Source organism: Ursus maritimus, unplaced genomic scaffold (assembly GCF_017311325.1).
Source record: "Ursus maritimus isolate PB19 unplaced genomic scaffold, ASM1731132v1 scaffold_11, whole genome shotgun sequence".
Lineage (NCBI taxonomy): Eukaryota > Metazoa > Chordata > Mammalia > Carnivora > Ursidae > Ursus > Ursus maritimus.
This window is the reverse complement of record NW_024423453.1, coordinates 35,911,738-35,936,245: the sequence shown is the minus strand read 5'-3', so window position 1 is coordinate 35,936,245 and position 24,508 is coordinate 35,911,738. Positions and strand designations below refer to the sequence as shown.

General features: G+C 37.2%; 1 protein-coding gene across 1 annotated transcript in view; it reads left to right on the top strand.

Moving 5' to 3' along the window:
• The window catches only part of TTC29 (tetratricopeptide repeat domain 29), a 232,049-nt gene that overhangs the window by 80,962 nt on the left and 126,579 nt on the right, over nt 1-24,508 (top strand). Inside the window, exons 7-8 of the mRNA XM_008685456.2 lie at nt 1,701-1,913; nt 9,585-9,670. Of these exons, the coding sequence (XP_008683678.2) occupies nt 1,701-1,913; nt 9,585-9,670 (299 nt within the window). The remainder of the gene's footprint in view (nt 1-1,700; nt 1,914-9,584; nt 9,671-24,508) is intronic.

Below are 24,508 nucleotides of genomic sequence, written 5' to 3'. Positions count from 1 at the left end.
TTTCACTTATCACAAACACCTATCCATGTAATGAAATATTCTTCTATAGTATCATATTTATGGCTCCGTAGTCTTGTATCATGTGAAAATTTCATAAGACAAGTTTCTAAATGTCTCTGCTGTACACATTCCCCTCTCTGTGTATATCTTGGCGGATGTGCCCTTCTTCTGCATGGTGCAGCAAGGGCTCAGACTGGCCATGCCCTTACTCCGTGTTTTTACCGATTATTTGCTGGCTGTCCACCTCTGTTTATTGCATTTCTTTGGGAATGATGTTCTTACTTATGTGTGTATTCTTTAATACTTCAGTGCTAATTTTGACAGCAAATTCAGAGCAAAAATGGGGGGAAATTATACGTAAGAGTCATGGCAGTGGCTGCAATACCCTATATTATCTAACCTGTGATAGCTAATGAAACCTATTTGAGAAAATATAGTGAGCCTGATAAGACTTGCCTAGGTTAATTTAATCAGTCATGGTAGTAGTGTCATAAAGACTCAACTACATTTTTTGCAGGGAGAGTAAGTTATGCTTAGAGAATACTGTGTTCAGGTATTGAACATCTGTTGATCCATTTCTCACAATAACACCTTGAATAGTGTTCACTATCATCCTATTTTGTAGAAGAATTAAACTCATGCACAGAAAGGGTAGTAATTAGCCTGAGGCTAAACAGTGGAAAGGGTGAAGCTGGGATAGGAACTCCAGCTGCCTGCTTGGAGCTGGCACTCACTCTTAACCGCTACTATTGGAATGCCTACATACAAGTGCCTTCCCAGTTCATTTCAGTTTAGGTAACTCCCAATACCATAGAAGAGTATTTACACTACAGGATATTGTGGAGATTTTCACAAGGCAATTCACACGTAAAATACAGTCCACATTGTGGAACTGCAAACTACTCTTCCAGATATGGGCTTGCTCGTGTTTCAAGGAGTGAAATGACTGAAAGCTAATTTGGAGTTTTGGCCTTGAGAAGATACATTTTTAACTGTATTCTAAAATATAATCCAGAAAGGCAGTTAAGTTGTATTTTAATTATTAAAAATGAAACGGAGTATACAAATGCCTCAATAATAAGTGAATTTGAAATTTGTAACAGACACATCCTTTCTCAAGGTCCTGAATTCTTCTTGGGAACAAAACAGATGCTGTCTGTTGAAAAGCAGCATAAGATAGTGGTTGAGAGCATGCGTTCTGGACTCAGACTGCCTGGATATACACCCCACTAATCATGCCATCATGGGCAAAATTCTCAACCTCACTTTCTCTTCTGTAGAATGGAATCATAACACTCCCCATTTCACAGGAGTGTTTTGAAGAGAAAATGGGAAATTCATATAAAGCATGTAGTACATGGCCTTGTGTATGGAACGTCAAATCAAGGTTAGCTAACGGGATTACTATTGGTAATTATTACTGCATTTTCACACCGTTTCCAAACACGTGTAATGCTAGCCAATTTCTGCTTGCCAAGATACATCCCTCCAGCAGGTGTTCATCCAGAATCATTGCTGAATCTGAGGTCCAAATTGAGATCGCTCCCTTCCCAGCTTAAATCCTTTTCATCCTTAGAAATTCTTGACTGCGTCCCATGGTTCCCACCCCCCTTTAATAGTAAAACATGAGATGTGTACAAAATTTTTAAAAATATGTTCTGGCCTGTGGTTTAGATTTATGAATGGCTTTTATTCTTCAGGTCAGCTTCTGGAAGCTGCTGAGCATTATGAAGCATTCCATCAATTGACGCAAGGGCGGATATGGAAGGATGAGGCAGGCCGCTTTCTCAACTTGTTGGCCTGCGAGAGTCTCCTGAGGACTTACAGATTACTCTCAGACAAAATGCTGGAAAATAAAGAATACAAACAGGCCATCAGAATTCTAATAAAAGCTTCCGAAATAGCCAAAGAAGGTGGGTGGAAAAGAACACTCTCACATTGCTTCCTTTAATGGGCAGACACTGCTTCTCCCAAGAGTGAAGTAAAAATCGTCAAGTGTTTGGGTGATTATTTCCTATGAAATGCAAAGACAAATGCCATCAATATACTTTCAAATTTCACTGTAAAACAGAGATGCCTTAGTGCTGACAACAAGAAATCCATTAATTTCTTGAAAGCCTTATCTCCAAAATTACAATCCTCTGGGAGCAGTGTTATAAAACAATGAACCTATAATGAGAAGGTAAGGTCATTCGCAAAACTTAAGGGTGTGTGTGTGTGTGTGTGTGTGTGTGTGTGTGTGTGTGTTTGAGGGCGTCTGTTTCTTTCAACCTGAGAGAACTTTCATTGTTTGTAAATTCCCTATTGTCAGGTAATAGAGAAGGTAATGATAAATATTTAGTTAGGAGTAACAGGAAAATAGAACTCTGATATATTTTGGACCCTTGCCTGCCCAAGTGTGGCATTTGCACTGGCAGCATCAGCATCCCTAGAAGCTCCTAAGAAAAGCAGCATCTCAGGCTCCACCCCAGACCTACTGCCTCAGAAGCTGCAGGTTAGCAAGTTCCCCTGGTGAATCGTATGCACACTTACAGCAGTAAAAATGCTTTCATGAGAGCCGATCGTATCCTTAATATTCTATATCATGTGTATATGTATAAAATACAAAGAAAAAATTGGAAGTATATACTCATAAGCTTTTACTTTGTGAAATGCAAAGATATTTTATTACCAAAATTTAGCAACAGAGTGGACTTCTCACGAAGGAGAAAAAGAAGCTGTGCTCCTTAAAGTGTATTAGCTTGAGGATATATTTAATTGGTTGGTTTATCAAGTAACATATGGTTTATTTGGAATAAGCAGGACTGAATTTCTGGTTGTGATTTTAATTTTCTAAAGAGTAAAGGTAAACATCTTAGCTTATTTTCTCCATTACTTCTTTTTAATGATATTATAATACTCATAGGAAATCACCCTCATTGAAAGATGTATCCCATTGAGTGAACTGCTTTTGAATGACTGGTGATCTAGTACCTTCCCCAAAGGGGTAAACACTGACATAAACAGTTACCTCTTAGATCAATTTCAGCAACTAACTTTAGTCACATGGAAAGTTATGGGGAATTTCCATGGAAAGTAATGTATCAAGTAGGAAAAGGTATTTTGCTTTAGGTTCACATTTGCTAAATTGTAAGGTAGTTTACAAAGAAAGGAAGGCTCTGAGGGTCTCTTGGCACAGTTAGAGCCTGTCAGGCAGTCTCCTTTTAAAAGCATCTCTTACTTTTCCAAGGACAGAGAAGGAGAACAGGAGAAATCTTATGCTGTAATAATTTTTTTAATACCTTCTAAAACTGATAAATATTTGCCCCTGTACTCCCATATAACAAAGTAGATAGGTTAAGAGATAGCACAGTATCTTACAAGACCTCTGATGATAGCTGAATGCCCTGGAACAAAGCATTTCTTTTTGCTATTATGTCCTGCTCTGGTTAAGGAGCCTGAAGCAGCAAACTGATGATTGCCTGCCTTATAAGGCATGCCTCCCACGTTGGTTTGCATTATATTTAAGGAGTCCTGACGCCACTGTGGGCCAACTCCTTTACTAGGGCACCCTAGTATAATGCACAAGGATAACACTGGCCATGCAGTGGTCTCATGAGTCTATTATTCTATTATTTTCATTTTTCAGTCATTCATTGGTCTTTAGTATATTTACAAAGTTGTACAACCAAAACACTAATCCCAAACTCACTAGAAGTCACTCCCCATATTCAACTTTCCCTCTCCCCTAATAACCACTAAGCTATCTTCTGTCTCTATGGATGTAACTATTCTGGAAATTTCATATAAATGGAGTCCTATAATGTGTGTCCTTTGTGTCCAGCTACTTTTACTTAGCACAATGTTTTCAAGGTTCATCCATCTTGTAGCATATATGACTACTACATTCCTTTTGATGGCTGAATAATATTCCATTATCTGGTTATGTCATATTTTCTTTATCCATTCATCAGTTGATGGACATTTATGTCGTTCCCACCTTTTGTCAATTATGAGTAATGCTACTATGAACATTTGTGTACAAGTTTTCAAGTCTTTTGTCTCTAGGCCTAGAAGTGGAATTGCTGGGCCATAGGTTAACTCTATGTTTAACTTAAAAAGGAGATGACAGGGAGTTTTCCAAAGTAGCTGTCCCATTTTACATTCCTCCCAGCAATGTGTAAGTGTTTCATTTCATCCATAAACTTTCTCACCAGCACTTGTTGCTGTCCTTCTTTTTGTTTATAGCCATCTTAGTAGGTATAAAATGGTATCTCACTGTGGATTTAATTTGCATTTCACTGTTAGCTAATGATGTTAAGCATCTTTTTGTGAGCTTATATGTCATTTGTATATCTTCTCTGTAGAAATGTCTATTCAGATTCTTTGCCCATTTTCAAGTGGGTTGTCAATTTATTATTGAATTGTTTTAAGTATGCTTTATATATTCTAGGTGCAAGTCCTTCATCAGAGATATGACTTAAAAATAATGGGTTTTCTTTTCACTTTCCATTGAAACACAAGTTTTTTATTTTGGTGAAGTCGAAAATAATCTATTTTTTGTTTTGTTGTTTTTTATTTTTTTTTGGTATTATAACTAAGAAGGCTTCCACAAATCCAAGGTCATCAAGATTTACTCCTACATTTTATTCTAAGAGTTACATAATTTTGACTCCTATATTTAGGTCTATAATATATTTTTAAGTGTGTGTGAAGGGGGATATGAGGAGGATCCAACTTCATGTTTTCCATGTGGATATCCAGTTGTCCTAGTACTATTTTTTGTACACATTATTCTTTTCCAATAATTTGTCTTGGGTCCTCATCAAAAATTAATTGCTCATAAATGTGGGGATTGTCTTCTGAATTCTCAAGTCTGTTGTGGTGATCTGTAGCTGTCCTTATTCCACTACTACATATTTTTGATTATTGTAGTTGTGTAGTAGGTTCTGAAATTGGGAAATGTGTCTTCCAATATTCTCTTTCAGGATTGCTTTGGCTATTCTGCGTCACTTGCATTTCCTCATGAATTTCATGATTAGTTTGCCCACTTCTGCAAAGAAGGACAGCTGGAATTTTCATAGGGATTGAATTGAAACTGTCAAGCAATTGGGAGAATACTGCTATCTTAACACTAAATCTTCCCATCCACAACTATGGGTTCTCTGTCCATTTATTACATATTTCATTTCTTTCAATGATATTTTGTAGTTTTTAGTGGACACAACTTGCCCTTTTATTAAATTGATTTCTAATGTTTCTTTTCTGATGCTACTAGAAATGGATTTTTTTCCTTTCGTTTTCAGATTGTTCATTTGTTTTGAGGTAGAAATAAAATTAACTTTTGTATATTGATCTTGTATCCTGCTAAACTTGTTTATTCGCCTTAATGTTTTTGGGGGGATTCATTTAGGATTTTTCTATGTATAGTATTATGTTATCTGCAAATATAGCTTTACTTCTTCCTTTCTGATCTTGATGCTGAAGGGCGACAGAATGTACCACCCCAAAAACCACTTTGGCAAAAGGAGCATTTTGAGCTAAAATCACTTGAAAAATAACAGATACAAGAAAGGTATATAAACTCCCCTTTTCCTCCTGAAAACAGGAGGTAAAAACTGCCATGTGAAAGATGCCCTCCCTGTACCACAAGAAAAGAAAGCTTCTCTATGAAGAGTCAAAGCCAAGAGAATTCTGTAAAAACAGACTTTGTTAAAATAATCCTTATTTTCCTTAACCTCCCTGCATTGCTTAGTTACTTTTCCACAATTGCCTCCCTTTGTCCAACCCAAAATTAAAGCATGTAGATTTTGCAATTTCTTTGGCTCTTCATTCCTTATGAAGTTTCCCATGTCACCTAAAACTTAGGTAAATTGTGTTTTTTCTCCTGTTAATTTGTCTTATGTCAATTTAATTCTCAGGCCCAGCCAAAAAACCCTTAGAGGTTAAAGTTTGCCTCCTTTACAATGCCTATTATTTTTCTTGACTAATTGCACTGGCTAGAAATTCCAGCATAATGTTAAATAGAATTTGTTCCAGGATACATCTTTGTCTTCTTCCTGATCTTAGGGTGAAAGCTCTCAGTCTTTTGCCGTTAAGAAAGATGTTAGCTGTGGGGTTTTTGTAGATACTCCTATTAAGTTCCCTTCTATTCTAAGTTTGTTGAAGATTTTTATCATGCAAAGGGATTGGATTTTGTCAAATGCTTTTTCTGCATCTGTTAAGATGATCATTTGGTTTTTATCCTTCCTATTAATATGGCTTATTACTTTGATTGATTTGTATATGTTGAACCAATCCTGCATTCCTGGGATAAATCCCATTTGATCATGGTACGTAATCCTTTTTATATGTTGCTGGATTCACTTTGTTAATCTTTTGTTGAAGCTTTTATTATCTATATTCATGAGGGATATTGGTTTGTAGTTTTCTTATGATGTCTTTGTTTGGTTTGATGTCAAAATAATACTGGCTTCATAGAATGATTTGGGAAGTGTTTGCTCTTAATTTTTGCAAGAGTTTGTGAAAAATTGGTATTGATTATTCTTTAAATATGTGGTAGAATTCACTAGTGAGGCCCTCTGGGCCTGGGATTTTCTATGTGGAAAACAGTTTGATTACTAATTCAATTTCTTTACTTCTGGATTTATTCTGATTTTCTGTTTCTTCTTGAGTCAGTTTCAGCTTATACCTTTCTAGTAATTTGTCTGTTTCATCTAGTTTATCTAATTTGTTGGTATGCAGTTGTCCATAATATTCCCTTATAATCCTTCTTATTTCTCTAAGGTCTATAATGATCTTCCCTCTTTCATTCCTGATTTAAGTAACTTGAAACATCTCTCTTTTTTTCCTTGTTCAGTTTAGCTTAAAGGTTTGTCAATTTGGTTGACCTTTTCAATGAAACAGTTTTTGGTTTTGTTGATTTTCTCTATTGTTTTTCTATTTTCTATTTCATTTATTTCCACTCTAGTCTTTATTATTTTCTTCCTTCTGTTTGCTTTGGGTTTAGTTAGTTCTTCTTTTTCTGGTCTTAGAAGGTGAAAAAATGTTCCTTATTTTTTAAAATAGGCATTGATAGCTATACATGTCCCTTTATGCACTGCTATAGCTGGATCCCATAAGTTTTTGTTGTTTTTGTGTGTTTGTTTTCATTCATTTCAAAGTGCTTTCCAGTTTACCCTCTGAGTTCTTCTTTGACCCACTAGCTATTTAGGAGTGTGTTTAATTTCCACATACTTGTGAGTCCCCCATGTGTTTTGTTGTCTATTCCCAATTTCATTCTCTTGTGAATACCATCTTCTCAGTTGGATCTACTACCCTGACAACTGTACTTAATATTGAAACCTGCTTTTTTCTCTTTACCACCCTCTTAGCACTCTCCGTTCCCCTTGCCCAGTTATATTTTTTTTTCTCCCAGAATACTTATCACCATACAATTTACCACATAATTTATTATGTTTATTATTTATTTTGTATCTCTATTATTTTTGTATCTTACTCTAAAATTTATTATGTTTATTTATTTATTATGTTTATTATTTATTTTGTATCTCTATTATTTATTTTGTATCTTACTCTAAAATGTAAGTTCTCCAAGGACAGAAAATGTTTTTGGTTAATTTCCTGGAGTTTTCCAAGTGCTTAGAGCTATGCCTGACACAGAATAGGTCCTCAATAAATATTCCGTGAATAAATGAATTAGTGAGTATGTGTTAGCCAAATAACAAATGGAGTTTTAAGACACATTTGAATGAAACATTTGAATTACTCCCACATTGTCTCTCTCCATTAGACCCCTGTCATGACCCCCTCTTTAGATTCTTTACAGAAATAACAGTGTAAGGATGGACAATTTAGGTCTTGAAAATAAAACATCGTATTTCCGTTAACATGAATGATTTTTGAATCATTAAAGCCAATACTGATTTAACCCACCCAAATAAACTGCACAATAATATAAATAGTATTTTGCCCTTTTTTTCTTTGGTATATGTGTCATTCAACTTTAATAATGCTTACATTTCCCTCCATTATTTTATGCTTTCACTTTATCTTAATTTCGTTTCAATTAGTAAGCAGAAAAAGTTCTCGTGCTTAAATTCTGTTTTGAAATTAATATTTAGTATGACTTGACTATTTCAATTAGCTGCCTCAAAATCTATCAACAAGGGTCGATTTTTCTTTTCTTTGCTAGGCTGCCCTTTACATAAAATTGGATGCAAATGGTGATACTAAATCAGCACAAGCCACTGTTAGTACTTTAACACAGTTACAACATTTAATATAGCAAGTGCAACTTATAAATAATCAACTTTTAAATATACAAGAGGCAACTTCGCCTCATAACCTCTCCCTCCTACCCCATTCATCCCTTCCCTAGGTCCATCCTTATCCTCAGCACTTATAAACCTATAGCAGAGAAAAAATTAAGGCCCAGATAAACCGTAAGAGTTAAAAGTCCCCAGACTGGATCACTTGGACCATCAACTCCGCTCAAGTGAGGTGGTGAGGGTATAATTCTCTGCAATCATGAAATTGCTTGAGAATAATCGTCACAATGCTGTCACTGGCATTTGCCATCCTGTTTTCTTGTAGTCTTTCAGTTGAGCCACTGCTTCACAAGTGGTAGTTCAGTGAGTGGTGAGCGTGAATGCAGTATGGAGAATTGTTAGCTCCTCTGAAATTCATCATGGTTGGAATACAGAGTTCAGAAATCTAAAGGAGGGGCTGGATCTGCCAGCATTTGTATTACCCAGGAGTTAGGTAACATTAAAAGCCAAAAAGTAGACAAAGGATAGTATTCTTTTTAAAAATAAGAACCTTTAATGGTTCTGGTAAATCTGTTGATTTATATATTTAGTATATAAATGTAAATAAATTGGGTATTTATTAGATGATATGTTTTATTGAAGCACGTTATACATATATATTGCTTTGGAAAGAAGATTTTGATAATTCCTGGAATAAAACATATTCACAGAAATTAAAAAGGCTAAAATTCCTTTGAAAAGATGATGAAAAGCATTACCAGTCGTTAGCAAAGAAAAAACGTGTTTGGATTTCAAAATACCCATGGAATGTTTTGCCAAGAAGGCAAGCAATCAGTCATTTTCACCCCAGGTTTTAACCAGTAGGTTTTCAATTGAACCTAATCAAAACAATAATTCCTTAATTTGCTAATTATCTGCCCTGTTAGAGACGTAACTGAACATCCATTTCTCTGTGTCTATGTGTTTATGCACCATGTAAAGCTGATACCCTTTACCAAATATTTCATGTCTGTAGTAGAAGCTATGCTGGATGACTATGAGTCTTTACATGGTGGACCCAGTATAGAAATTACATGTGAATGTCAAGGTGGTAATACTGAGCTGTGTATGAAGAGGCAAACTCCTCTTACTTACATTGCTAATGCACTTTAGTCTAACATGTGTGAGTCAGGTAACTTATGTTAACGTCAGCCTTTGAAAATCAGTATACAGTGAGGTTTCAGGAATTGTTCATAAGTCTGTACGCTTTGTTACAACTTTCTACTGTCATCTGCTTGTTGTAGTAAATCAGTTTCTTTAATGCCATGGCAATTTTTCTACATTTTTCAACTGTAGGAAGTGACAAACAGATGGAAGGAGAAGCTTCCTATTACTTGGGCTTAGCACACCTAGCTGCTGGAGAGTATGAAACAGCATTAACAGTGAGTCAAAGTAAACTTTAGTCATTGTCATTTTTAACTTTTACTTTAGTGTATTTATTTCACTTTATGTTGTTATAAAACCAACAGAAATGGGTGGGCCTCTACCTTTATGTAGAGACTAAAGTGGAATAGCAGTTCTAGAAGCAGAAAAAAATTGGTTTTATTGCCTACAGGAGGTAGTATATGATCAATTACCGTGAAGTGCTTTAGGATACATGAAAGTTAAATATATGGAGTAATGTGACCCTCTACACGCACTCCCATATCATTGAAGATAAGAGGATATGGGTTTAAATTATGGCAAAAAGTAGATAGTAAAAAAAAAAAGAAAGAAAAAAGGAAAACAACCAAATTACAGTAAATTTATGATTCGGGAGATTTTGCTTGGAAGAGTGTGGTTATTAAGCAGGTGAGTGAATTGCATTGCTATGGATCTTTTTGGGGGGTGGGCAGCAAAGATGGAGAGCCCTGTTAGTTCCTACCTGAGAAGGAGTCTGCTTCATGATAAACATCAGTCTGTGCCTAGTTTATGACCAGAGTTTGTGTGTTTGACCAAAAACAAACAAACAAAAATGTCAAGAGCTATCTTTTCTGTTTTATAGCAGAAATCATTTTTTTCTTTCATTTTTCTCTTACCTCTAACATATTTCAAGCGTAGCTTCCTATTTCATTTCACATATATCTCTTGTAATCATTTTATCTGATACACAGTATTGGCTCTATCTTCCGCTTTGAGGATTTCCGATTTGCTATTTTGGATAGTCATGCCAAGGAGGATTCTTATATTTGGGCTGGATATTTTTCTCTGTTACCCTTAAAATTGGGTCAGCATGGAAAACAGATTATTCTAGATGACTCTTCTGCTTAATAGTTTTGGTTAATGACATACATTCAGCAATGCTGTGTTCCGGGGAACACAGAAGCCAGCATTTCCCTTTAGGAGCTAATTTAATGAGAATGGCCAACTTGAGAACATAACTGTAATTCAAAGCAGGATGAACAGGGGTTTTCTGAGTCCGGAGGTTAAGAGTGGTTGATTCCAACACTGAAGATCAGGGATGTTGCACAGAGAGCTTTTGAGGAGCAGGATTTCTACAGACAGAAAGTCAAGGATGATAGCACATTAGACACACACACACACACACACACACACACACACACACACATACTCAACATGAACATAGTATGTTGGGGAAGCAATGAATTTTCAGGTGCAGGTATGAAATCAAGATGGAAAATTAGGTAAAAATTAGCTTACAAATTCTCTCTCTCTCTCTCCCTTTCTCTCTCTGTCTCTCCCCCCCCTTCCCTCTCATGGGCAATGCAAACACATGGCAAAATAAATTCAAGCAATACAGTAGAGCTTACATTGAAAAATAAACCTTTCCTCCACCCTGGTATTCAGTCTCACAGTTCTTTTCTCAAAGGCAAATGCAGTTACAAGTTTCAGGTTTATCCCTCCAAAAATATTCATATGTATGTGTAGCATATAAGTGCATATACATATGTGTTCTTTTTGTTGTTTACAAAATTGTAACATTTTATATGTGGTGTTCTGCATTTTGAGTTAACTTCTTCCTCGCTGATGCATATAGACCTGCCTCATTTTAAAAGGGCCACATGGTATCCCATGTTATAGTTGTACCATCATGGGTTTAGCCAGCTCCTGTTGGTGGGCATCTAGGTTTTTTCCAATCGGTTTTATTGCAAAGGGTGTAACAGTGAACAGCTTTGTACCAAAGTGAAAGATGATCTACAGAATAAATTCCTGTTGGTGGAAATTCTGGATCAGGGAAGAGATAAATTATATTTTTTTTCTAAACTTCCCTTCAAAGAAGCTTCATCAGTTTACATTCCTACAACAATAAATGAGGGTACCTGCTTCATTTGGACATTAGGCACATATGTGTAATATGTTTTGCGAATGTTTTTCCAGACCCTGTTTTTTGACCTTACTTATGAAATTTTTCCATGCTGAAATTCCATGGCCAAATTTATTGATCTCTTTTTGCATGACTTCTGGACATTCTTAGGAAGACTGTCCTCATTCCATAATTATTATTTTTTTAATTTTATGGGGGGTTGGAGGGTCTTAAATGCTTTGTTGAGGAGTGTGAAACTCATTCTAAGCAATGTGGGATTTTTAATGATTTTTGATGAGGCTCATGATGTGATCACATTAATTTATTCACAGCTGTTTATTAAGCACCTTCTGTATGACAGACATCCTGCCAGGCACTGGATCTGATCTATAATTTTAGAAGATAATCTAGTGGTATAGTCTAGTAATGAATGGATTGAAGAAGCAATATTTGGCATCTAAGGGACAAATTTCTTGAAACTGTTACTCCTTTCAGAAAAGTATTGAAGTTGTTTTCTTGAAAGTATGGACACTATAAACCAAACATGAATCTCATGTTCATATTAGCTGTGTGACCCTGGACAAGTCCCTTAAGCTCTCTAGGTCTCAATTACCTCATCTATCCAGGGGGACTAATAACTACACTTACTTTTTTAGGGTGTAGTGGATTGAATGGTGGCCCCAAATGTCCACTTCCTAATCCCTGGGACCTGTGATTGTTACCTTATTTAGGAAAAGAGTCTTTGCAGATGTACCTTAAGTTAAGGGTCTTGAGATGCGATCATCTTGGATTATCTGGATGGGCTTTAAATCCAATGACAAGGGGCCTTATAAGAAAAAAGCAGAAGGAGATTTGAAACAAAGAACATGAAGACACACACAGGGAGGAGACGGCCACATGCAGATGGTGCAGAGATTGGAGTCATGCTGCCACAAGTCAAGGAATGCCTGGAGCCACCGGAAGCTGGAAGGGGCAGAAAGGCTCTTCCCCCAGAGCTTTTGGAGGGAACACAGCTCGGCTGACACCTTGATTTCAGACTTTTAGCCTTCAAAACTATGAAAGAATCAATTTCTTTTATTTTAAGCTATTTAGTTTGTGGTAATTTTTTACATCAGTCCCAGGAAGCTAATACGTAGGGTGATTAGGAGAGATCATTTATATAGAGTTTTAAAAGAGTGCCTGCTTTGTATATAATAAACCTTTGGTAATTGTTAGCTTTTATTATTTTTACTCTAACCTAAGTCTCTGGACTATAATGGTTGTAGTGAAGATGGAGGGAAGTAGTTTCAGAAGTTATGAAGGACTTGGTAATAGACTAAGTATGGAAAGTGGGGGAGACAGAGGTGCCCCGATGGGCCCTAGGTTCCTGGCTGTGACTGGATGGATGCTGGTGTTGTTTACTGAGCCAGGGAATGCTCATGGATACCTAGTCTTGGGGAGAAATGGGGAGTTCACTTTCGAATATGTTGAATTTGAGGAGTCTGGAGTTATCCAAGGAGAGATCAAATAGTGGTATATGTAGGTCTATAGCTCAAGAGGAAGTCTAGATTGGAGATACCGTACGCATTTGATACTCTATAAATATGCAAATCTTCAGCATATTGAAGCACTGGAGTGGAGGTTTCCTAGAGAGAGTTGATAATGATGAATGACAAAGGCCTAGGGCCGAGCTGGGTGAAGGAGGTAGGTACAAAGGAGAGTAAGCAGGGGTATCCAGGGAAGTAGGTACAAAGAGTAAGCAGGGGTATCCAGGGAAGTAGGTACAAAGAAGAGTAAGCAGGGGTATCCAGGAGGTAGGATCCAGGGGTATCCAGGAATAGCTGATCACATACAAGCCAAGGAAACCCAGCATGTCTAAAAGACAGAAATATGCAAACCCCTTCTGCCTCCCATCCCGGGTTTTGGGTTGGAATGAGAGCTCCTTACAGATATTTCCTGTTAGAAATCAACCCCTTCCCCCAGGCATGTACCTTGGTTAGAGCCAGTGTTAGTTAATTCTGGTCATTTAATGCTCCAGCCAGGGTGGAGGCTTTGGGAAACATGGCGGGCCATATTCGAGGCTCCAGGCTCACTGCTGTAGTAACGAGTAGCCTTTGCAGTTGGGAAGAATGAGGGGCTGTCGTCAGAGCCCAGGCCTTGCTTGTGGTAGACTGTTGTTGTCTTTCTGGAACACAGCTCACCCAGAACTGAAGGCTTACAGGAGCTAAGCCTAAAGTTTGGGCCAAGTCCACGGGCGGAGGTGCAGGACAAATGAAGAATCTGTTGTCAGATCTGGATACAAGATGCCGAGAGCAAAGTAGAGAAAGCATCAGATTCACAGCTGTACAACAGGAGGCAGGGAACAGGTACCAAGAAGTCACCGAGGAACAGGGAACTGGAGTTGGGGTGTGGCTGGGACGGAGAACGGACATGAACAATCATCCCTGATTTGGGCCATGGAAGTCTTCTTGCTCAGGTTGATTTTAGAGGGCAGCCTGTTTTTGCTATTGTAATGAAACAGATTTCTATGAAACCTGACATCTTGCTTTGATTTCCGGTTGAAGGTCATGTCTTTTCCTTCTCTCTGATACCTAACTTTAGCCACTTTCCCTGCTTCCTTTCCAAGATAAAAGGACTAAAACCCCACAGCAGGACAGAGCACTCCTTATTTAGTAAATATATTATAAAAAATTACATGATCAATTAATAAACAGGGTCGATTCCTTGATTGATTGATGAGATATCTGCCCAGTTACCTAATCACAAAGTAAACATTCAACATACAAAAAGATTTTTTCTTTTGAAATTCTTATCCTACCTCCCCACCCTGTGCTGTACGACCAACATGATCTTCATCTGTTTGAAGGCATGGATGGTGTTGCTGTCACCCTGTGGCTGTGGAGAGGGGCAAGAATGCCCTGAAATCAGCTTGGTCATGTTGGAGCCAGCCAGAGAGAGCAGACAGTTAGACTCAGCATTTCCTTTCCCTTTTCATAGTCATTCTTTAATTCTTGGCTTCAAGTCCGTATACTCTTTTTATTCTCTCGTTTGTGTTTTAAGCTTATAATTTGGAATATTTCCAAATTTTTAGTACCTTGCTCTACATTCAACCTCTTTCTCTCACAAATTTCTCCCTTTCAATAATGTTCATCTATTTAAAGATGTTTACATGATTTGTTCAAAGAAACTTGGCTCAGAGAAACCTGTTGCAAGTAAATATTACTGATAAATAGTTCTGATGATCTGAAACAGAAGGGATTTTGAAATATTGCTAATGGATCTTAATCTAAGGGCATTAATGTATTAATAAATGATTAATACATGTAATAGAAGGATATATTGACAAGCATATGAATAGTTTTGTCGTCCATTCCTTGCCAATAAAGTGTTCTTTTTTGGATGAGAGAATGGGTTAAACTAAAAAATAATGGCTTTATTTAGGACTGATATCCTGGCTAAAGAAGAAAGGGTATTTGGGGAAGAGAAGTGATAGTTACTCTAATAAAGCTGTGCAGGAGGTCATCGAGACCCTGACATTTAAAGGTGAAAATGCTACCTGCATTTATCAGGTGCTGAGAAAAGAAATAGTAATTCCCTTTGGCCATCATCAGTTTAGACCTGCACATGTTACAAGTAGAGTAAATTCTGAATTTTAGAAGATAAATGTATCTTATGAAGTCTTAAAATTTCAAAGAGAAAAATATTTTACTAGAAGGCACATTCAAGGCTTTTGCAAAGTTGGACCCACTTCCACAATCAAATAGTGCAACCATAAAGTTAATTTAAGAAAAACGAATGGCCTCCCTTAACACTGTTTTATGCATGAATTTTCTTCCTCTCTAAATAGTCCATTCTACTTAATAATTTCAGGAACACCAACTTTAACAATCTTCAGTACATTCGGTGAATTATTTGCTTCTTATTATTTAGCAATAATGTAGCCTATCAAAAATTATACTATGAAAGCAAAATTCATCATATTAATACTTTGTTTGCTTTTATAGTACAAGATTCATCGCATGTACTATTATTTAATTATTCCATATATAAAACAGTAGCCATCTTTATATTTGCATACTTGTCAGCATCTTTATAATAGCTTAGGATGCTTCTAACATTGGTGTTAGCTTATATACACGGTTAACCTAAATCTCTAGCTTTATCAGCAGCATCCATAGAAAAATGCAAATAAATAATGTATCAGAAAAAATAGTTATGCTAATATTCTAGCAACTCATAGATTTTTGATAAATATTAACAATAAAGGATACGGATTATACTTGTGAAATGATACATTCTTAGGGTTTCACTAGGTAATTGAAATTAAATTGTATTTATTCTTTCAATTCAATATATACAAACAAAAGGAAAGTCATTATATATCAGAAGGCATTTCTTTTTTTTTTTTTTTTAAGATTTTATTTATTTATTTGACAGAGAGAGACAGCCAGCGAGAGAGGGAACACAAGCAGGGGGAGTAGGAGAGGAAGAAGCAGGCTCCTAGTGGAGAAGCCTGATGTGGGACTCGATCCCAGAACTCCGGGATCACGCCCTGAGCCGAAGGCAGATGCTTAACGACTGCGCCACCCAGGCGCCCTGATCAGAAGGCATTTCTAACAAAGAATTACTTATTTAACTTATAATGTTTACCTGACCAAAGTTCGGGGGGAGATAATTCTTGCAGTTGTTCCTTTCTCTATTTAGTTTATTACGTTCTGCCTTAAAAGTCACCCCATACTTGATAGCAGTGGCTCTTGGTCCAAATGACAATCTAGCTGACCTACCGATACCTTGGCAGATTCCGCAGTAAAGTACATCAAACAAGTTTTCCTTTTGGTCACTTTTATAAGTGAAGGCTTTTATCTACCACCAAAACCGTTGCCTAACCCAAATAAATCTGAGTTCCTCACAGCTCACTCTCGGTATGATATGATATTAAAAGAAAAAATCCAGCAAGCTAAGAGAAAAGTAATTTCAATTTCTACTTACTTGTCCTCAAAGAACAGTAAAACAGATAAAATTCTTAACTCCCAGTAACATTATTTTTTTTAAATCCTCTCTCCTTCCATTTAAAAAGATTTTCAAGTTGTCTGTCTCTATATATTCTGAAGCCTGTATCCTCACATCACTCCCTAAACCCAAAGTTCCCTCCTGTATTCCACTCACTCATGGTTCACCACTCCTCTCCCTTTTTTCTGTCCTTCTGCCTCTTTTCCCTCCCCATCAAGGAATGGGGGCTCTTTTCAGAAGGCTCATTTCTCCTTCTTACATCCCTAATCCCCTCCCACCCCAAATGAGAACTCTGATCTGCATGATGAAACCCAAGAGGGGTGGAGCTGGTTTGGGGGAGAAAGGAAGAAATATCCCACAGGCTGTGCCAGAGTGAGTAGACTGGGAAAGGGGAGGAAGCAAATACTCTTGCCTTAATTATTTTTTATTCTCTTGCACTACATGTGACAGATTCTTGAACATGACATGTCATAAGAAAAAAAATGTAGAGAAAAAATAATAGAGAGAGAGGGAAAGGAAGTAAAGAAGCCAAGGCAAAGCAGAGATCAAGAAAGAGGCTATCTGAGGCTCTGTGTGCAGGCAGGTCCTTTGTGCATTATTTCAAATACTCAACTCTGCTGAGTTCTGTACATGTCCAGAATATGATGATATGACACATTTTTCTGTTGGACCATACCTCCTAATGTATGTGGGCTGAATAGGTTTGTCTGTAAGAGCATTTGCTTCTCTGCATCTGCACGTTTGCCCTTCCCTGTCTGCTTCGGCTCCATGAAAAGGACTGTTTGGAGCCAGTTTAATGTGGAACGGCGATACCTGATGAGAGTTGCCTGCGGTGGATACCAATGCTCACATCTGCTACTAAATCTTTGATTAGTAGAAGTTTGCATGAAGTAAAGGCATTTCTTGAATAAGGAACTCTCAACAGGTTTTTAAAAGCATATTTAACAACTCTTTGGCGTGTGAGGGCAACAAAATGGTTAAGGTGATGGGCTTTAAAATCAGAATGACAGAGGACCGAATCCCAGCTTTGCGGCTACCTCATCATGTGACATTGCGCAAGTGACTTAACCTTTTGAAGCATTAGTTTCTTCATCTATAAAATGGGGAAACTACGACCCCCCGCCTCAAAACAGCTTTGTGAGAAATAATAAATAATAAAGCATGTGTAGTATTTGTGGTGTAGGATCTAACATAGAGAGAACCATAACATTATATCACCATTAATATGCATAACAGACTTATTTTCCGAAGGACTAGATAGTCAAACATCTATAAAAATCACGATTTCTGGGTTTTGCTCTAGGTCCCAGTATCCTCAAACCAGTAGTTAACATGGAATAAAATGTTAAATGTGTAGGGGAAAGTGTGTATCAAAGATGTTGAAGTAGGAGTTTATTTAGGAGCTCTAGTACATGGTAAAGAGCACCTGTACGTAATACGGGTCAAGTGTATATAGCAATAGCTCTCTAATCATCAAGCAGTCAACTGTTTGAGCTGACAGTAGGTTTTGGTGTACAATCTCTATATGAGAGGTAACTATTATAATAGAAAGAACCTATGGGTGATGCCTGGGTGGCTCAGTTGGTTAAGCGTCTGCGTTTGGCTCAGGTCATGATCTCAGGGTCCTGGGATTGAGGCTCCTTGCTCCCCAGCGAGCCTGCTTCTCCCTCTGCCCTTACCCCCTGCTTGCGCACTCTCTCTCTGACAAATAAATAAACAAAATCTTAAAAGAAAGAAAGAAAGAAAGAAAAGAAAAGAAAAGAGAAAAGAAAAGAAAAGAAAAGAAAAGAAAAGAAAAGAAAAGAAAAAAGAAAGCCTATGGGGCTCTAGCATATGGGCTAGAAGATGTGGGTCTTAGTCCTGTGTGCCACGTACTAGCTATTGACCTTAGTTTAGTCACTTCACTTCTTCGGGGCTCAGTTTCATGTGTAAAATAGGGATGGCAACGGCAACTTCGCTTTTTCTTTGTGAAGATCAAATGGGAAAAATGTATGTTTACACTTTACACTAGAAACAGTCTTCAAATGCAAGATACTATTATTACCACAGGCTATGATATAATTAGCACTGAGTAATGATAGCAGTGATTCTCCAGAAGGTAACATTTATTGAGTATATATTCCAAGTGCTGCTTTATACCTAGTTTTCAACTGTAATTTACTAAATTTATCATATGTAAATTATAAAGTGCTTGAATTTATCTTTGTATCGGCACATATTTTTATAATGGAAATGTAATAAGTTGACATTGGATAGAAAACTTTTTCCTATTAATTTATTAATAACTTTTTCTTGAGTGAAAAAAATGGGATTTATCCCCCCAAAAAAGGAATTTGAGTATTTTCTTTATTTAAAGATCAGAGCTATTCACTACCCATTTAATAGAAGTTGCCTTTACTTGCCAATTAGAAATCATTACCTAAAATTGACCCTTCTGTTCTGGTTTAATGGCCTCGGTATCTGAGGAGAGCTCAGATGCTGGCACAGAGGAAATCATGGCCTCCTTTCCCCAGAGGACCGCGGGTTATTATACAAAACATGCAGACAATTCCGCTTGCAGCCAGATTGCCTCCTGGTACTGTGTAGTTCATAACCAGCTTCTGAAGCATGCTAAAGAGGGCTCGGCACTCAGCTTGAGACGATTCAGGTGTAAGCTCAGGGGTCTCAGCAGTCATTTTCCTGCTTTACATCAGAGTTCTCATCCGCTTTATCCTTTTGTCCCATGACCCACCTCAGGCAGTCTCCTTCTTGGGAATCTAAAAGGAGCAGCTGTTACAGATCCCATTTCCCCCAATTGTTGCCACAAGGATCCCCTGTTTAGCATCATCCCCCCTCCACATGCACCCCCATCAGGACACAAATAGCACTTTCTTTTCATTCCCTACGTTCTGCTCATAGAGAAAGGTTCAAAATATCCATTAGCTGACAACCAAAAGAAAAGTGATAGGATTAGAAACACAAATAGAAGAAAATAGTCATATTTCCTAAGTAAATAAAAAAGATTTCCAAACTGCATCAAATTATATTACGCAAAATTATTATAAGCAATAATTTGAGGCATGGTGTAAGTATGTATTCCATATCAGATCTTATTCTGTACCTTTTGAACAGTTAGCCTTACTTGGAAAATAGCATGTTAAGTAGTTCATGAAAAATATGTTTTAACAATTTGGAGATTATGCTAATGTAAAATGTTTTACTAATAATTTTGCTACTGTTATCTTTGTATTTAAAGTCATGACCTTTCTAAAACAGTAAAGCAGATAACCTTACAGTAATACTTTAATATAAATTTTTGTAGGAAAGATTGTTAGCAGACTAGAATTTTAGTAAATTGAATGGGTTTTTTTTTTCTCATTAATGGGGAGTTGGACTCTCTTTAAACGTTTTTCATATTTAATTCTCCTAGTGGTTCTTTTCCTTTACAGTGTTACAGCTTAGGAAAATAGCATGTGTGTTTTTTTTCTTCTTAAATGATGAAGACATGGTATTTGTCATGTAGATTATAGTATTTGTCATTCAAATGACAAATGCATTATAGGAAAATCAGGATACTCAAGAAAAAAATGAAAATCTAATTTTTTTTTAAACAGGAATCAGTAGGCAAAAATTTAAAGTCATAGACTCTCATGGAAAGGAAGAGATGTTTTATGTCAAGAAAGAAAGTTCATGGCCTGAATTAATATAAAAACTGATTTTCTGGCCATAAAATTTATTGTTTGGGTTTTTGTTGGTTTGTTTTTGGGGTTTTTTTTGAAATGTGAAAGCTGGTTTTGGATCCCCTTGAGATGTAGAATGCCACTTTGACCAAAACTTCATAATGATGTTGATTATTCATTATAAAAAGAAAGTGCGGCTAGAGTAGCTCTTTACAAAACTGCCAGAATTCTTGTTTCACATCTTAAGAAATAGTGCAAAAGTTTCTGATATTCATTTTATGAGAAAATGAAGAGAAGGATAATTATTTTGATTTGGTTCATTCTAAAGGGGATGAACTTCCAGATTCCAAAAATTGAGTGCCCTCATCAACTATACTGAATAGTGACATATGGAACATAATGTATGTATACTCCTTAAAGTTCAAGGCCTAGCATCTGAAAATGTTCTCTGGAGCAATAAAGCAACCTGCATAGTTCATCACAAGACTAATTGTGTGACAGACCTAGAGGCAACGGCACAGCTGTTAGCCTACGTTGATCTACGGGCAGCAGAAGAAGAGGCATCGCACCTGCAAGAACCCAGAGATGACTATGGGATTAGATGTGTTAAACGATAGTGTGGGGACCATACTAAGTCTTTATACAGGGAGCCGAATTATATCTTTCCTCTGTGACACGGAAGGGGTAACTTCAGAAGGAAATATGCAATTCAGCATCTCAAAACTTATCCATAACAGTCTCAAACGTATCTGTAGGATAGACAGTTACTTGATCTTCAGTTAACACCTATCATGACATTGGAAATTCTTCTGTATAAGTAGTGCTCAATAAAAATAACATATACTAGACTTTAAAAATAGCATTAACTCTGGGGTGCCTGGGTGGCACAGCAGTTAAGCGTCTGCCTTCGGCTCAGGGCGTGATCCCGGCATTGTGGGATCGAGCCCCACATCAGGCTCCTCCATTGTGAGCCTGCTTCTTCCTCTCCCACTCCCCCTGCTTGTGTTCCCTCTCTCGCTGGCTGTCTCTATCTCTGTCAAAAAAAATAAAAATAGCATTAACTCTATATTCCTAATATTCAGTCCATACATTTAAGAAGCGATTTTACCTAGCAATTGCAACTTTCTCCTCAGTAAAACATTTAAAAGCTTAGTTAACTAGTAAAATAGTCTTGTTTAAGATTAAGTCTCCACTTTTCCTGTGAATATCTTCTTTTAAACCCCCCCCCCTTTTTTTTCCTTAAATGATAATGATGATGACCAAGGATAGAGAAAGAGAAGGAAGATAACAGAGAAACTAACCAATCCACAAAATGACATTCAATTCCTAAAGAATCAAGAATTGATTATTTAGATGTGTGTGACAGCTTTTGTTTATGAGCATTTCAAGGGAGAAGGTTAATATTCTTTTACATAAAATCATGACTTAGAGGCAAAAAATTAAAAAGTCAGATCGAAGGTTGGCAAGGATGTGAGCACCGAGAACTGTGGTTAGAAGCAGAAGCTGGTATCAAGAGTGCCAGGGTGGCTTATTCAAGTGCTGAATTCAGGCCAGCCCGTCTCCTCAGAGAATCTCCAGCAACACACGGAGGGCCTATGAGAGGAAAGGGAATAAGAGTGGGGAGGAAGGATGAAGGAGAAAACTCTATTAAAAACAATTGAGAGTAAAAAAATAAAAAAATAATAAAAAAAAACAAAATTGAGAGACCATGCACAGATGAATAAAAGTGTATCTGGCTAACTGGATTCTGTGTGCTAGAGTTTCAAAATAAATAAATAAGGTAAAGTGACTTAGTCACAGAATATCTTGATTACAGCCTGAATGTGCCTTATGGTTCTTGCTCAAATACACATTTTCAAAATTTTTTTTCAAACTCACAAAGCATTCTTTGAGTTTCTGTAAAAGCAGGGGCCACAATAGGTGAACATTTTTGTGTCATGAGACTAACAATCCTGATGTTTTTTTATTGCATTTCCCCAGTAGCAGACCCTGAGACATGGGGTTGAGTACAGGTGCTTTATTAGGGAGAGGATCTGTCAGCAGGAGAGTTGGGCCAGAGAAGGAACCCATGGAAGGTGTGTTGCCATTATAGGGAAAGGGAGCTCAGTTGTGCTAAAACCCTCTGGGAGACAGTAGAGAAACAGATCAGTTATCCCAGTGGAGGGACAAAGGGTGCATTTATTCCTCATTTCCCATCTGCCATTGGTTGAGAGAGCAGCTTCCAGGGACACTAACTGTCAGTTCTAGTTGACCATAGCCCAGCCACTGGACGGGAAGTTCCAGGGGCTGGCATCAGCAGCCTTTGGCTGCAGAGATTATGGAAGGGGCGCTGACATTGCTGACTCCACCTGTGCCAATCTCTAGACTTCTAAACTTCCTTTTCCACACCTGTAAAACAAGCAGGATAAAGTTGCTGTTGGGATTAAGTGAGATAAAATAGTAATGTCCTTGGTACTTAGTAAGCATTCAGTAAATGGTAGCTTTGTTCTGTTTAAAGAAGGCTCACACTTTTTGCATGACTCAGGGATTACTCAGTTCAGAATTTATCTGCAGGAAATTATTATTAATATATACAAATATTTAGCTATAATATTGTTTGTATAGTTACTAATAGATACAAAGATTTGTCTTCAACCTGTATATACAATGTTATAAGCACTGTTTGTAATGGCGAACAATCTAGAAACAAAGTAAATGTAGCAAATTGAACATTGTCGAATATCCTGTGATGCAAAATAATGCAGCAAATAAAAATGACACAATAAATATTTTTATAATAATAAAAGTATAATCAACATATTAAGCAAAAAATCAGGTACAAAATAATGTCCCATTATGACCATACATGCATACATATGTTTACATACATACATACATATAAGACGTATGTATATATGAAGATACTAGAAACACCAGATTGTTTTCAGTGGTTGTCTGTGGGAGCTGGAATAATGGATGACTTTAATTTTCTATTTTTGGGAGAGTGATGGATCTTCATTCCCCAAATTTTTTACAATTAACATATACTGATTTTGTAATAAGAAAAACGTAGGCTACTAATTCTTTCCATTCCATTAAAAATTTAAAGACTTTAGTGAATGTTTTCAGTAGGTTGTACATAGACTGTTCATAGTAAAAAAAACTTTCAGCATAGGATTGATCATAGCAGTTAGTCATTTCAGCAGCTCATCTCAACCTAAAACACTAAAGAAACTTACGAAGTTTAACAAGTAGTAAAGGGCGTTTAAAGATGACCTGATAAGATGAAAAAATAATCATATAAATTATAAAGCAAAAACAATAAAATAGAAAAATACAGCCCTAGAGTTTTTGGTATCCTGAGTAAATCTGGCCAAAGTCCATATGAGCAAGAAATGGTAATAACTATGTTTATGAAGGACTCTTGTTTGTTTTAAACTTCTGTTTGGTGCACATTTGTGAATAATAGGACTGGGCAATTTCTTTACGCTCAAGTAGATTCTTACCATGCTGCAAGACAGCATCACCAGTAGGGGAAATAGACACCCAACACATACTCATGCCATACTTGTAATAGGAAACCAAGAGCTGGAGAGTCATCTCATTTGGAGATTGAGGTAATGACATTTGAATTGAACCCTTCAAGATAAACAGTAGCTGTCCCCTCAGCGGAGAGGAAGCAGCATGAGTAAAGACCCGGGAGGGCAGAAAATTCATTCTGGTCACACTAGAGTATCGGCGTTGAGGGACTGGGGCTGTTGATTGGGGGAGGCTGGGCAGACAGGATGGTGGGATGAGATCCTCAAAGGCCTAAGTAAGGCAGGAACCTGTTTTGGAAGACAGCCTGGCAGTTGTGTGTAGGACAAATTGAAAAGAAAAAGTAGAGGAAGGAAGACCAATTTAAGGACTTCTCTGAAATGTTTCAGGTGAGAAATAACTGAGCCCTGAACTCAGGTGGTGGTGATATAGCTCATAATGGACACATCTGAGAAACATTTTACAATTTTACAATGTTTTCTGGCTGGGTAGCTAAAAGTACAGAGATAGGATGGAGACAAAGATGAATTTGAAACTTTTTGTTTGAGTAATCCAAAGTAGGATGGTAGTGTTAAAGGAGATAAAATCACAGAGGGAGAAGGAGACAAGCAGAAGAATTTTTAATAGCAATTGGAGGACATCCGTTGTCTTCATCCTCCCAGAACATTGCTCCATTCCCACTGTCAGCTTTCTGCTGGCTCTGGTCTTGTCTTTAACCTTGGGGTTACAGATCTCACCACAACCACTACTTCTTGCTTCTTGCCCCTACGAAGCAAATCTCTAGGGGAGGGTCTCTAAACAAGCTCAGCCAG